The sequence below is a fragment of the Zonotrichia leucophrys genome, chromosome 1 (genome assembly GCF_028769735.1).
Source record: "Zonotrichia leucophrys gambelii isolate GWCS_2022_RI chromosome 1, RI_Zleu_2.0, whole genome shotgun sequence".
In the NCBI taxonomy this organism is placed as follows: Eukaryota; Metazoa; Chordata; class Aves; order Passeriformes; family Passerellidae; genus Zonotrichia; species Zonotrichia leucophrys.
In genome coordinates this window covers 83,400,643-83,414,740 of record NC_088169.1, presented here as the reverse complement: position 1 = coordinate 83,414,740, position 14,098 = coordinate 83,400,643, and the positions used below count along the sequence as shown (strand labels likewise).

General features: G+C 37.4%; 1 protein-coding gene across 23 annotated transcripts in view; it reads left to right on the top strand.

Annotated features, from left to right (window-relative positions):
- Window positions 1-14,098, top strand: part of DLG2 (discs large MAGUK scaffold protein 2) — a 990,031-nt gene that overhangs the window by 392,999 nt on the left and 582,934 nt on the right. For 14 of the 23 annotated variants that reach the window (XM_064719525.1, XM_064719576.1, XM_064719567.1 and 11 more), the window contains one exon: window positions 5,463-5,543. The exons of the other annotated variants lie outside the window; for them this stretch is intronic. In XM_064719525.1, coding sequence (XP_064575595.1) covers window positions 5,463-5,543 — 81 coding nt within the window. The remainder of the gene's footprint in view (window positions 1-5,462; window positions 5,544-14,098) is intronic. 23 annotated transcript variants of the gene reach the window in all.

The window sequence follows — 14,098 nt, the reverse complement described above, 5'->3', positions numbered from 1 at the left end:
TTTGGATTGGAAAGAAAGGCGTGCTTTGGGGACTGTTACTTTAATGGCTGAATTTCCCAGACAATAGAGCAATTTCATTTCTAATTCTCTCAGTAGGTATCAGACAAGGGATAAAAAAAAGCTCTTAGAAGATCCCTGGGAAACAAGTAGACCCTGAATGCCACGTGAGCATCAGTGGACTGATTTAATTCTATCCATTTCATGAATGAAGTATAGTACTAGGATTAGAGAGAAGTGGTTTTGCCATAGCCAAATCTTATGTTTTTCTGTGGAAAGAATTAGTTGGAAAAAGAGATGGTTTCTGCAATGAAAGTATAGAAATCATGATTTTCTAGAGCAGCAGTGAAAAGTAGTAGTTTAGCAACAGTATAAGCTTATACTTGGTAACTCACATGAAGGCCTGACATCTCTCCTCTTTTCTAAAACAGTTCTTTCATTTAGTTCCTCATCTTTCTTTTCTATCATTTGTTTCCCTAATAATCATTTCCCTCCAGTTCATCCAAGACAGTATCAAGCAGATACTGGTATTACAGAGTAGCTAATCAGAATCATCCTTGGTGCATCTAAGCAGGAACACACCTGTATTATAGTGTAGGTCTGCTCTGAACTCCAGAGGCTTCCTTGAATCCAGTGATGCTCTTTTCCACACTTCCTCATAAATCTTTTGTTATTACAGAAGCAATTGGATTAAAGGAGGCAGCAGCAGTGGTTTTTTTTTTCTGGGTTTGATCCTGATGTGGATTTCTATCCTCTTCCAGTTGCACTCATTCTTTTGAACCCTTCCCTGCCTGTGCCTCTGTGCATCACTGTGAGTTTAAAAGTTCCAGTTTCATTCTGTGTCACGAGTGTTTGTGTCAGTCAAGTCTAAGAATACATGGTAGCGTGTGTAGAAGCTTTAACCTAATCATAGCTGTCACTTAATAAAACCACTTTTTGATGGATTAGGAAATGAAACCACAACTGGTTGAGGTACAAACAAAAAGTTGCTGCCTGTTTCCTGGAGCTTTGCGACTTCACTTTTGCTTAAATCCAAGAGGGCATGAGACATGGAGGCAGTGAAACCATGACTGCAGAAGCCCTAGATGCAATACGTCATCCCAGTGCCCACATCCAGATCAAGAATTAGAAGGGGAGGCAATTTCTAACATGTTTATTATGTAAAATGTATGCACAAACTGAGGCACTGGGTACACTGGCATAATTATCCACTGTGAGAATGGATACCCTGGTGCTGAATGTGATTAACCTGCAAGCAGAGCCAAGAACTATTCTTGTTTCAGAAAGCCTATGTTAAACCTGCCTGCCTGTGAAACTGTGCTCAGTGTTGCTGTAATTGCACTCATTGCTGGCACACGTTGTTAATAACAAGCATCTTTGCTGCTGTAGACAAGGGTAAAATGTAAAGATGTTGCAGTGAGCCAAAGCTTGAAAGCCCTCACTTAGCTTGTATGCTCAGGGTTTAAACTGCTGGGGAAACTTTATGTCTCTGGCTATTTATTATTGCATACAACATGTTCTTGGAAACCACTCCACATTTAACAGCAGTTAAACCCATCTGCTGCTCCTGAATTTTCATTTCATTCACAAGCCTGTTTTAAAAGTATTTTTGGACTTGTCTCCAATATGCTATCAGCTGTTCATTATTCTGTTGTAAATTGATAAAAAGAATGACTCAAATTTTAAAAGAAAATTGTAGCCTCCTATATATTTTTGAGCTTTTCATTGAAACTTGCTTTTCTGTCATTGTCTGACATAAATTAAATTTTTAGTTTAAAAGCAATTATTCACCATGGAAGTTCATCCCCTCGTGCTCAATTCTGTGGAATTCATCTATAGTAGTTAGATCACTGGTGTGAGGAACAGATTTGACCTTAGCACCGTGATCACTGATACTGTTCAGTACACTGAAGTTCCTGTGAATGCAACAATTTTTCATGGCTTTATTTAGAAATACTATCACCGTTTTCTTTGCACATCTCTTCTCCCTATGTTCGTATTTTATTACTTTACTTTGCATTGCAGTACTTCAATGCACTCAACATATGATTAGCAGGAACTATTTAGACTTTCATGAGATCTCTTTTTCAAGAATTTTTTTAAATGGAAAACTTGATTTTCCTCATTTTTATTGGTGTGGGTGACTTTATTTAAAACGTTGCATGATGTTCTTGTATGAAGGTAATATTTGTCGGACTGTGGGACTTCCTGGTATTTAATAGGCAAAATTTTTTTCCACGGCAATAAACTGATCCTTCCCAATCTACAGATAAACAAGGCTTTCCAGACTATAAGAGTATTTAAGTCCTTCTAAAATTGGTGTACTTCAACACTGAAACTTGTTCAGCTCTAGGTCTTATATAAAACTTTTATTGGATTTATAGTAGTTCATAACATTTAGGAAACTTGAATTTTTTTTTTTTATTTTTGGTTAAAGAGCAAGAGGTTTAGATTTTCTATGCAATAACCCCCCCAAAATTTTAAACTATATATTTGCATTTAATAATAGCTTGTGTGAATAGCTAGAATTGAAAATTAAGAAAAGTTTTCCTTTAAATAAAAGACTTTTTGGGGTGATATTCATTTGTCTAAGATAGGCATATAGTGCTATTTTAGATGTCCTGTGAAATCTGAAGTGTGCATATGGCTGTCAGAAATGACAGAAGAAAACCCATTCTCTTTTGAAGACGCAGCTGAAAACAATACCTTAATGCATCTGATGACATAAGACAGCTCTATTTGGGAAACTCAGTCTCACTTTTATTGTTGCCACCTTTGTAACTCACAATTTGATGGTTATGAAGAATTCTGTTTTAAATGCTACCTTACTGGCATTTGAGTAGAGTTTTTTCTAAAGATATTTTTTATGAAGAGGCTTACATTTCTACACCAACTACATCCACTAGTGGCATTGTAAAGTCTTACCTTGGAAGCAAGTATGTATTTATTTTAACTTAGCACAGAGGAATATGCTTTTTGCTTTTAGCTGGTTGGTAATCATCCTGTTCCAAATTAAAATTGCTGGAATTACTAGGGAATAAACCTCCCATGGAGCAAAAGCCTGTAGGATATGGAAAGGACTGGAGACCTTCAGTTTTTCAGCACCCTAGCAGTTAAAGGTTTTTTCACAGAAGCAAATTTGGAGTGATTTCCCTGGTTTTTCTCTCAGTTGAAAAGAACTGATCACTATCACTATGTAATATCCTGTTTTCAATCTTCCCTAGGGTGTGACATTCCTCTTCTGTAGATTTTCTTTGGCTTTTTCAGTGCTTATCTTAAAAAAAAAAACCACCCCAGAATTATACACTTCTGCTGGTGTCTCATCATCAATGATTACAGCACAATAGTTACAACCCTTGTCCTCATACACAGCAACTCCTCGTATCTTGGATGAAGGCCATTTTGCAGCAGAGCCTCACTCTTGGCTACTGCTTAGCTGATGATCTCAACTGAGGTGTTCCTTACTCTGTATTTTTGAGTTTGATGTTTCCTCTGTCCAGGGACATGCTTACTGCTTGGTAAATAAGCATTGGCTTTCTTTTATCTGTGTTTAGGGTACTACACATTTCTTCTCAAAAGTCTCCAGAACCAAATACATGTACACAGAAGCTTGCTGTGGTCAAGGTGCATCAGCTCCAGTGGACTCCATAAAATGGCTTGTGGTTGTTCCTGGTGGACTTGGTGCTTATGTTAGGGAATCCCCAGCTGCCCATTACACTGTAAAAGAAATTACTCTAGATTTTTTCAATGTAAAAATTCTCTCTGTGTGAGCTCAACTGGAAATTCAGACGTATGTTCGTCCCACTTCACTGAGGTGGGAATGCACCCTCCAAAGTGACTCAGGGAATTTAAGCCTGAAACCATTCTCAGTACTTTCCCATGTCTCAAAGGACTCTGCTCCTAGCTGACACAGCTAAATGCCTGAGGACTGACTGCATCAATTTAAGCCTCAGTTTTTAAAAATATGGTTTGTATGACAGCATTAATCTTAAGCAGAGCCAGAAGTCCTTTTCTTTAGACCATATACTGAAAAGTGTGACACTCTGACTACGTTTTTGACTATATTATTAGCCATTCTTTAGAGCAACAGAGCTTTGAGACTTCCCTGAATGATTTGGCCTAGTGGCTTTATACTTGGTGTGTTTTATGCTTGATGTTAAAAAAGACTTAATCTTGCAGGTTAGAGTGAAAAAGTGTTACCTTTATTACAAAAAAAAAGTGGTGGGTTATATATGCAAAGGGGGTCTACGAGAAGGCTGGTGAGGGACATTTTACAAATGCTTGTAGTGACAGAACAAGGGGAAATGGCTTCAAACTGTCAGAATGCAAGTTTAGATATTAGAAATTCTTCACTGTGAGAGTGGTGAGGCACTGGCACAGGTTGCCCAGGGAAGCTGTGGATGCCCTATTCCTGAAAGTGTTCCAGTCCAGGTTTGGGCCTTTGAGGAACCTGGTCTAGTGGAAGGTGTCCCTGCCCATGGCAGAGGGTGTTAGAATTAGTTCATTTATATTTCCTTTCACACCTAAACTGAGGTAGGATTTTTATTCTTTTTAAAAGCTGTATTATTTATTAAAATAGAAACAAAAAGTCTCTCAAGTAACCTAGTAAAAGTGAGGATCAGCATTACATAAGCATTGGAATGAATATGGCCTTTGTAAAAATGCTTTTCAGTCCCTTGTTTACTAAACATTGTGTAAAAATGCTGTTGGATGCATGGCTACAGATATGGTAGTTTTGCTACAAAAACTGAGATCTTTGCCTTATGTTTCTCCTTACTGTCAGGGCTCTTCCATACTGTTGTTGTTTGTTAAGAACTCATGTGTTTTCTACAATGGCATTGACTCATGCCTATGTGGGATACCGAATTCATTACAGGTTTTTTGTTTCACAAAAAAAATGGAAACCTGACATTCATTAAAAGCAAATATATAACCTCCTACTGTTAAACTTCATAAATTCATAGTGATAATTAGAGTGGGTTTTAAAATTTAGAAGCAACAGGGTTATTTCTAATTTTAGCTAGAAAGAGGTGGACTGTCAAGAGAATGTTTATTTATTCCCTGTAGCCTTGCTTCATTTGCTAATAGTTACTAGAGATTGATAGATGTTGCATACTAAAAATCAACCTAAATACAGTAGTACATTATTAATTCTTGTAAAATATACATAACTTGCTTATTCTTCCTGTAGTGATAAATAGCTAATCCAAAAATAATAATAATCAATAATATGAACTCACATTTTTAATACTATATAATATAATTCCAATTAATTTTTTGTTATAAAGCCTCTGGGCAATTCAGTATGTATTAACACCAATTTACAGCTTCAAGAGAAAAAATAAAAAAACCCCAAAAGAAACCAACCTGGGAAGCAAACCCACAAAACTAAACACCAAATGCAATGACAATGAAAAATCTGAGTTTGGAACATGTCCTGAGCAGATGTCTCTATGTAATTCCAGAAAGGCCAGGAGGAAGAAAATCCCACAGGTAGAGGCCTTCAGCTGGGACCTTTTCCTGAAATGGAATGGACTAATACACAGGTGAGAGTAGTGAAGTTGGCTGTGAGAAGTAAGTGAGGACAGCAAATAGTTTCTGAATTGCTGCTTCATAGTTTTGCCAATTTTTCTCCACCAATGCTTCCCTGCACCCAAAAGGGCCCATATCAAGTTTTTAAAAATACATATTTTTGCAAATGTTTGAATAATTCCCAAGATGGCGTGGCATGCAAGGAGCCTCGGCTACATACTGATCAAACCGAAAACAGGTGAGCTATTAGGAAAACAATGTGGCTTGAGTTGACTTTTGACGTTTGAGGAAGTCAATGATATTGCCATGGTAGTCAATGGAGAAACCTGTCCTGATCACATTTCTTCTAACCTGGTTTGGATGGCTCCTTTAGATGGAGGGGAATCATGCCCTGGAAATTACTTTGTCTCTCCATTGTGTAGATATCGTTATGGTCAAATAATTTAGAGACCAAAATGTCTCGATTTGTTATCTTAAGTGGTCAGGAAAATTTCACCTTTATCTTTTCGTAATGTCTTTCTATTGCCTGTTAGTCCGGAGAGGCACAGTCAGTCTCTGGGAGGTAGCAGGCAGGACCAAACCAAGATATAGGACAGGAAGACTAAGCATATTTGCGGACCTGGAGAGCCTGATAGAAAAAGCATTGTTGAAGTTTGATTTGGAGTGGGGATTTTGGTGGTTTGTTTTGGGGTTTTTTTTGTTTGTTTTTTTAATCAAAGAATTTTCCCAGTAGAGGAGTTGTCATTGAAACCAAAAGTGCAAACCCCACACCTTCCCCAAATGAAACAAAAGTACAAGTGACGCTGTTGCACCAGAATAGTAACCTCCATAAATTTCTGTTTTCAAAATACTCAGTTTAGTTTATGTTGCATTTGTGTGCTCAGTTTTCAGTGTATGACCTTCTGCTGTTATGATAATAGGTGTGTGAGACACTTGATATTCTGGCTGTTAGCCAGCTGGGTCCTTTGCAGTCTCAGGAGGAAAAGAAGGCTGATTAAGATATGAAGATAATGCACACTAATGGGATATTTCTGGTAAAAGTAGTCTAAAGTGATATATTGTTGATGTCCAAATTGGTATCCTTTGTTATCCAGGGTTAACAAGACTCTGGCATAAATAGGACAGATGAGCATTCTGAGTGATCTTGCACAGCTCTCTGCCAGCTGGACATCAATTTATAATGGCTTAGGATGTCTAGGTAATTTTCCTTAATGTAAGGGCCAAAAATATGCAATTATTAAGGTGGTGACCTAGGATGAATTCAGTGGCAAGTATAATGGACAAGAACTCTCACAGTATATATCTGGACACTCAGTTTCTACTTCCTAAGATTTCAAGAAAAGTTTGACCAAGCTTATTTCTTGGTTTATTTTTTATGTGAATTAACTAATTTGTGCTGCTTTTTTGTAACACCAAAACCAAGAAATGATGCCAGTCAATCACTGTTTAATTAATTGTGTCATTTATTCATGCAAAGATGAACAAAAGCTCTGATACCTCTTCAGTACTGAGTGGCACACAGTAGGAGGGAAGTGCTGTTTGCTCCCTAGCAAGCCCATATGGTGGTAGGAGATCCAGTGTCCCTACTGTATAAACAGCACTGAATCTTTCAAAGCATGTTAAACAACATCTGCTAGTAATAAAATAAGTAAAGCAGAAGGCTCATTACTTGATAACTTTCACCTATGAGCCTTAAAAAAGGAGGCTGGAAAGATCTGTTGGAGAATTTTTAAAATTCTGGGATGTGAGTGTCATGCTATTATTTCCAAATTTTTTTTTTTCCCAAATATTGCTGCAGAGCAGGCTAGTTCTATTTCAGCCCTGGAAAAAATATTGGGATCATTAGGGACAATTTGGCTGAAAAAGCAAGCCTAAGAAAAAATTAGTGGTAGGAAGAAATTAATAAGAGTCAACATAGTTTTAAAGAAAAGCAGTTATGCTAGATAAACTTCATTTCAGAATGTGAATTTACTTGTCAAATGGTCCGCAGTCTTATTTAGGCTTTTGTAAGGCATTTCGTTTTTGTATTTCATATGGTATAAAATAAATAGCAGCATACTTTGTCAAAATAGTATTTGTTAAAGATTGGCATATCAAACCACTAATCAGTGAGAAATGACCCTTACGCAAAAAATTTGAGGGATCATAGAATTATAAAATAGAATCATAGAATAGCCTGGGTTGGAAGGAATCTTAGAAAGGATCTAGTTCCAACACCCCTGGCCCTGGGCAGGGACACCTTGCAGTACACCAGGTTGCTCAGAGCTCCATCCGACCTGACCTTGAACAGTTCCAGGGATGGGGCATCCATAGCTTCTCTGGGCAACCTGTGCCAGTGCCTCACCACCCCCACAGTGAAGAATTTCCTCCTAATACCCAATCTAAACCTGCTCTCTTTCAGTTTGAAGCTATTCCCCCTTGTCCTGTAATTGCATCCTCTTTTAAAGTCTCTCTCCACAGCCTTCCACAGTTTAGGTTTGGGTGTGGACAACGTATTTCAGTATTTTCACAAATCCTTTAGAGAGCTGCATGAATTCTTGGATGTTAGAATTTGAAAATAATGTGAAGACTGAAACACTAGGAAAAAAAGGAGGACACAGCAATTAGATAGTGCAATCCAGTTACAGTCTAGCCTGCTAACAGAGGTCATTCAAACAAAATTGTCTCTGGAAGAGCAGCATTACACAGCCAGAAGGGAGCAATGGCATCCTTACACATGGGGACCCCTACAGCTGACATAAGTGATGCTAGGAGTGTTCCAGAGGAAAGAACAGACAGCTCAGTGGCACTTGTATTTTTAACTTGAATGTAAAAAATGTCACTAAAAAATAAGAATGAGGAGGTGGTTTTATTGGTATGTGCAGCAGTGAGATTGTGGAAGGAAATACTGTACCAGGTTTTGGTATCTGTAATTTGTAAAGATAATAAATATCAAAAGAGAGAAGAGAGACTAGAGTGGAGAAAAATTCTTCCAGAGAGAGACATGACCTAAAGACAGCATATTCCTGTGGGATGATTGGGAATAAGAGGATTCTTCACAGTAGCAGAGAAGAGCAGAATGCATGCCCAGCCAGAGTAAACCAAGGCTGGACAGGTGTTTTTAAAAGTGAGAACATTGGACAAACCATTAGGGAAGGCAGTAATCTCAGTCCTGTTATGTTTCCAGGATCAGCTGCCTTCCTGAAATAGGTGTGCATGCTTGTGTTTAAGACAAGCTATTCTTGTCAGTGTTACATATGGCAGTACACTAGATCCCAATGATCCAGTGGTCTTTTGTGCCTGGAACTCCACATCTTTGAAGTGCCTTTGAGGTGCTGAGTCAGAAAAAACTTGTTTGGCACAGGAAGAGAGGTTAGATGGTATTGTGGATGGAGATGAAACTCATAGAACTAACACATTTTATCACCTTCTTCCCCAGTCAGTAGTTCAAATGGAGAAATGTAGAGCTGTATTACTTGGCCTAATGAAAGCATTTATTTCTTTTTTACTTTCTTCCCACTTCCTTCCATTTTAATTCATTTAAAAATCTCAGTACACCCACCTCCTGGCCTATATGTGTGGAGGATAAAGCTTGAATTCTTCTGGATCGTGAACTTCTGAATTAATTTTCCTTCACTGATTTTTACCCCAGAGTTGCAAAATTTTGACTAAAACAGCATGGTTTGGTTGAGAGGGCTTGATGTTTTGCAGTGCTGTCTGCCATCTACATCTCAGTCATATTTTGTATAACTGGTTGAAGATTGGGTGATCTTTAAAATTAAGTTCTAGACATACAATATGTTTTTTCAATTCCTCTTGAGTCATCTTAGGCAGCTTGCTTCATTCTCTTTCCCTTTGCTTTCCTACCTGTTAATTTTCCTTTCTTACAAAGGGCTTTGAGAAGCATTATTGTGGCTGTAGGGTCATTAGACCTTTTCTTTCTATTTGACATAGAACTAATTCATTATTGTACTACCATTACACATATTCTCAGAGCAGTGAATGATATGTTCTCATCTGACAACACTCTAGTAAACTTGGAGGTAAAAAGAAACAGAGAGTCCTAGCCTACAAATCCATAGGTGCACTTGTCAGCCCCTAGAGGAAGTATGTTTAAAATGAGCTTTGTTTTGTCCCCCCCTCCCACCCCTACCCCCATTATAGCATGGCTTTTCAAGCTTCCTGCTTTGACTTGCACCTAAAATAAATTATTTTCACTTATTCCCACCTTACTTTATATCATTCCCTGGGGAAAAGAGACTCCCTCTGTAGTTAGGCAAGGATGGAAGGGTTCATTGTTCAATTGTGAAGCCTTCCAAAAAACATTTTAATTGTTTTTGCTCAATTCATCAGCAAAGTCTGCCGTTGCCTTAATGTCTAAAATAAATTCAGTGTCTCAAAAATTACGGGTTTAAAACTCTGAAGAAATTGTGATGAGACCTGTTGAAAAATGGGTTCATCTGTTCTCTCCTGTTTTACTCAGATTGGAAACTTTCTAAAGCTTGGCCATTCCTTTTTCATTCTGGATTTCCTTAAAGCCTTCAACAATGGAACTGTAGTCATTAACACTGGCACTGAGATGTTATGGCTGTACATAACAGGCTAATCAGAAGTTGGCATTCTTTGCATAATCTTAACATTTCACCAGGGAAGAGGGAACTGAGCTCCTGTACCCCTTACTGGAATTTCAAAATGCAGATGCGGACATAGGCAGAGTTCGAGTCTTGAAACCTAGTTCTATTAAAATGGAATTTCTCTGATGTACAAACCTACTTCCTTTATGCTCTACTGAGAGACATATTTATTAACTAGCATAGCTATTTAGCTTTTTCCACAGCTGGCATTTCAGAAATGAGTCTTTGCTCTTGCCTATATATCCTTATAGAATTATTTCTCTGTGAAGAATTTTTTGAGCTGAAAGTACTGCATGGGCATCAGGAAGTCTTAATTTTGCCTGCAGTGTGTTTTCATTGTTTGGTATTACTCATGAGTAGTAGAAGAAATGAAGGTGCACTTTATAAATTTGTTTTTCCTTTGTTTATTCTGTCAGTTAATTTTCCCTTGTGGTTTCTCATGAACCTTGTTAGATACTGCTCAGTGTAGTTGCCCTTCCATTCTCACAAGTTGAGAAGAATTTGCTTCACCTTCCATTCAAGTAGATAATACAACTTCGGAGGGCTTAATTGCATCCAAGATATTGCTCAATATTTCCAAATGAGCAAACATAAAGGTCAGTAACACTTGAGAGGCTTTATTGCAAAGATCTTTCTTCTGGCTTGAATTCTGCTGAAAATTGTTGTTGTTGTTAAGAAACAGGAATTTATTGATCTTAAAAAAGGGCGTCACCTGCGGGCAATTCTTTAAAAGTGGATGTCCTTAAATTTTTGTGTGGGTGGCTTCTATTGGCAGTCATATTTGATACAGTACTAGAAAATTAGTAATTAATATTAGTAATTAGGTAATATATGTGTAGTGACCCTGCGAACACATTTTAACTGAAGTGATTTTTTTCTATATTCCACTCTTCCACATAGAGGAGTGTTCACTATAGCTTCAAAACTGAAGCTTAGGATTTTAAATAATCTTATATCTATCTCCTTTGCAGTCAGCATTTAAGGTAAACTGCTGGTTTTGATTGTCAGTTAAGTACATCTCGCATGCTTTCCTACAAAGGTCTAATATTAATATTCAGATTAGGTAAAGATGACTGAATATATAGAGAGTAATTGTGCTCTACAGAAGCAGAAAATTGCTGGTAACATCAATATTCCATATTGCTTGCCTATTTTATATGGGGCAAAGTGAATGCTGGAGCTTGAAATAAGTTTTCAAACAAGTTATTATTTTTTCTGTTCTGTGATGTAATGCAGCAATGCATTGTTTAATTTACAGCAACAATGATTTGGGGTTAAATGTTATGGAGGCAGTGTAGAGTTTGTTCTGGTTTTAATTGATGCTATGACCTACATTGTTCCCCAAGGCAGCACAGACGGTTTTCAGAAACGTCTCCCGTTAATTATAATTGTACTCTGGGTCAGTTGTCATTTCCATTATATAAACTTTAAAAACTGGGAGGGTTGGGAGGTTTGGTTCAGGTTTTTTTTTAACTCACATTTGGTAAAGCTTTGATCACTTGCCTATAACTGTTTCCTGAAGTGATGGTGGCTTCAGTCACTTCTGCACAAATCCCTGCAAATTCTGAGGGCTCCAAGAGGTACTTGCAGAGCTGTGCGCTTGGTGAAAGCACTTCCAGCCTTCTTAAAAAGCAAAGCCAAAAGTGCTGAATGTTTGTGTCAGCCTAAATTCCCATAGCCTCCTTCAGAGCCAGTGTGTGGTCCTGACCATCCTCTAGCCTTTGGACTAAACCTTAACCTCACTGCACTGCTGAATATGCTCCATATTTCCTCCAGGAGGCAACCACATCCATAGAGACCATCATGGGGTTCCTATAACATCTGCCTCAGAGAAACAGGGATATATTTATTGGTAGCTTGGATGAAAGATGGTATTAAGTCAGCCATTTTAAAGGAGAGAAAATTTATTTCTTATCCCTAGACAGTACAAGTTATAGTTAATTACAGCATTTCCTTTCTTTTGTTGATATGTCCATGTGGTCAGCTTGCAATATCAGACCCTTCACTTCCTTTTTCTTGTTGATTTTCCCTCTCACAGTGTTTATTTATATTACTTTTTTTTTACTGTAAATTTTCTCTGGCTGGGGCTAAAGCCCACTTGCCTCCATTATAACTTGCTTACTTGAAACATTTGGGATTTTGTGATTGCTTAGTTAGATATAGTCACTGTCTACAGCTGCTGGAAAACAGGCTTTGTCAAGGTAGGGGTTGGCCTCTTCTTCCAGGCAAGTAGGGATAGGAGAAGGGAAAATGTCCTCAATTTATTCAAGGCGAGGTTCAGATGGGTATTAGAAAAAATTTCTTTATGGAAAGAGTGGGTAAGCATTGGAACAGGATGCCCTGGGAAGTGGTGTTGTCACCATCCCTGGAAGAGTTAAAAAAATGACTTGACATGAGAGTTTGCTACATGTTACAGTGGGCTGGGTGGTATTCAGCTGAAGGTTGGACTTGATGATCTTGGATGTCTTTTCTAACCTTAATGATTCTAAGATTCTGTGATTCTGAAGTAAACTTAAGTGGAATATCATGAGAGCTACAAGTGCTCCCCAACCCTGAAAGAGTGACCCAGCTTCAGGATTTCAGAAGCTAAAGACTCAAAAATCAGCAATCTTTAATCTTGCAAGTTATTAGGCAGTCTTGAAATAATTTTATGATGTCATCACTACACAGCACTAAAGAGTCAAGAACCTCAGATTCTGAAAACTTCAGGAGCCTGAATTCATAGTACGAATGCAGAACCTGTTCAGATATTTTCAATATTTTGCATCTATGGTAATTTTCCTTAAGAAACATATTTCTTCTGGCGAAATCATCCTGATTCAATACATTAAAATGCAATTATTTATTAAAGTTAGAACGTTGCGATATTCCTGATCATTGGGAATGATTGATGTAATTCTTTTAGCTCTGAGCATAAATTCAGAAATTAGTCATAATTCAACTTGTAGCTTAGGATAAAATAGTTACTGCCATGGTGTAATCTTTCTGAAAAAAGACTCATGTCCTATCTTAAAATGTACTGCTAATAGCTTTACTTTGCATTGGGGGCTGCTACCTCAGCTGTCCTAGCTAATTTCTTTATGTATTCATTCTCCAATTAAGGGATCAAAATAATTTTTCTCTTCTCTTCACAGTATAAATCTTCATTCAGAAAAGCATGAGGAAATTGTGCAATAATGGCTATGTAAGCAGTCTATTAAATGTTATTAGAAATATATGCCCTTTCTGTAGTGAACTCAAAGTCTCCTGATTGCTTATAAAAAAAATGTTTATATGGAGTTTACAGCTACAAGGGGTTTTTTTTTTTTGTATGTTATTTCAAAAAGTATTTTGCAGGGTAGAAGTGATCATGATCTTTATAGTACAGTTGTGCTTCAAGGACCCTCATATAAAAGAGTACCTTTCTTTGTGCAAGAGAAATGTGGAGCTTACTGTAATGTCAAGTGTTTGTGTCTAAGAAGAAAACGTTTGGTTAAAAAATTTATGTCAGTATTGGAATCCAGTTGGAAGCACATTTTTATTCAGATCCTTTATTCAGTAAAATACTGAAAAGATATATAGGAATCAGTAGGTAACTTGGAGAATTTTAGAGAACAAAAAGAAACAATTAGGAGTAAACTGATTAACCTACCTGGGAGCGAGGTTTTACCATGGGAGATTTTGTTTTATGTCTTTTGCACTCAACTCAATAAGCATCACTTTTTCACTTGGTTACAAAACCCATTGTTGCTGATTAAATTGTAAATGAAGGATGGCTGAGTTTAGTTTAATTCATAGTTAAAGCCTGCAGAAATTTCAGACATAAAGGCTTTGAATTCCATAAAGCCCAGGCAATTGAAGAGACCTTTCCATGTTCAGCATCCCGTTATGAGACAAGCGTACATTTTTGTTTAGTAGAGTTTGTTCCAACTCTACTAAACAAAAAAAAAGTTCTAATTGTAACAGAGAGTACCCAG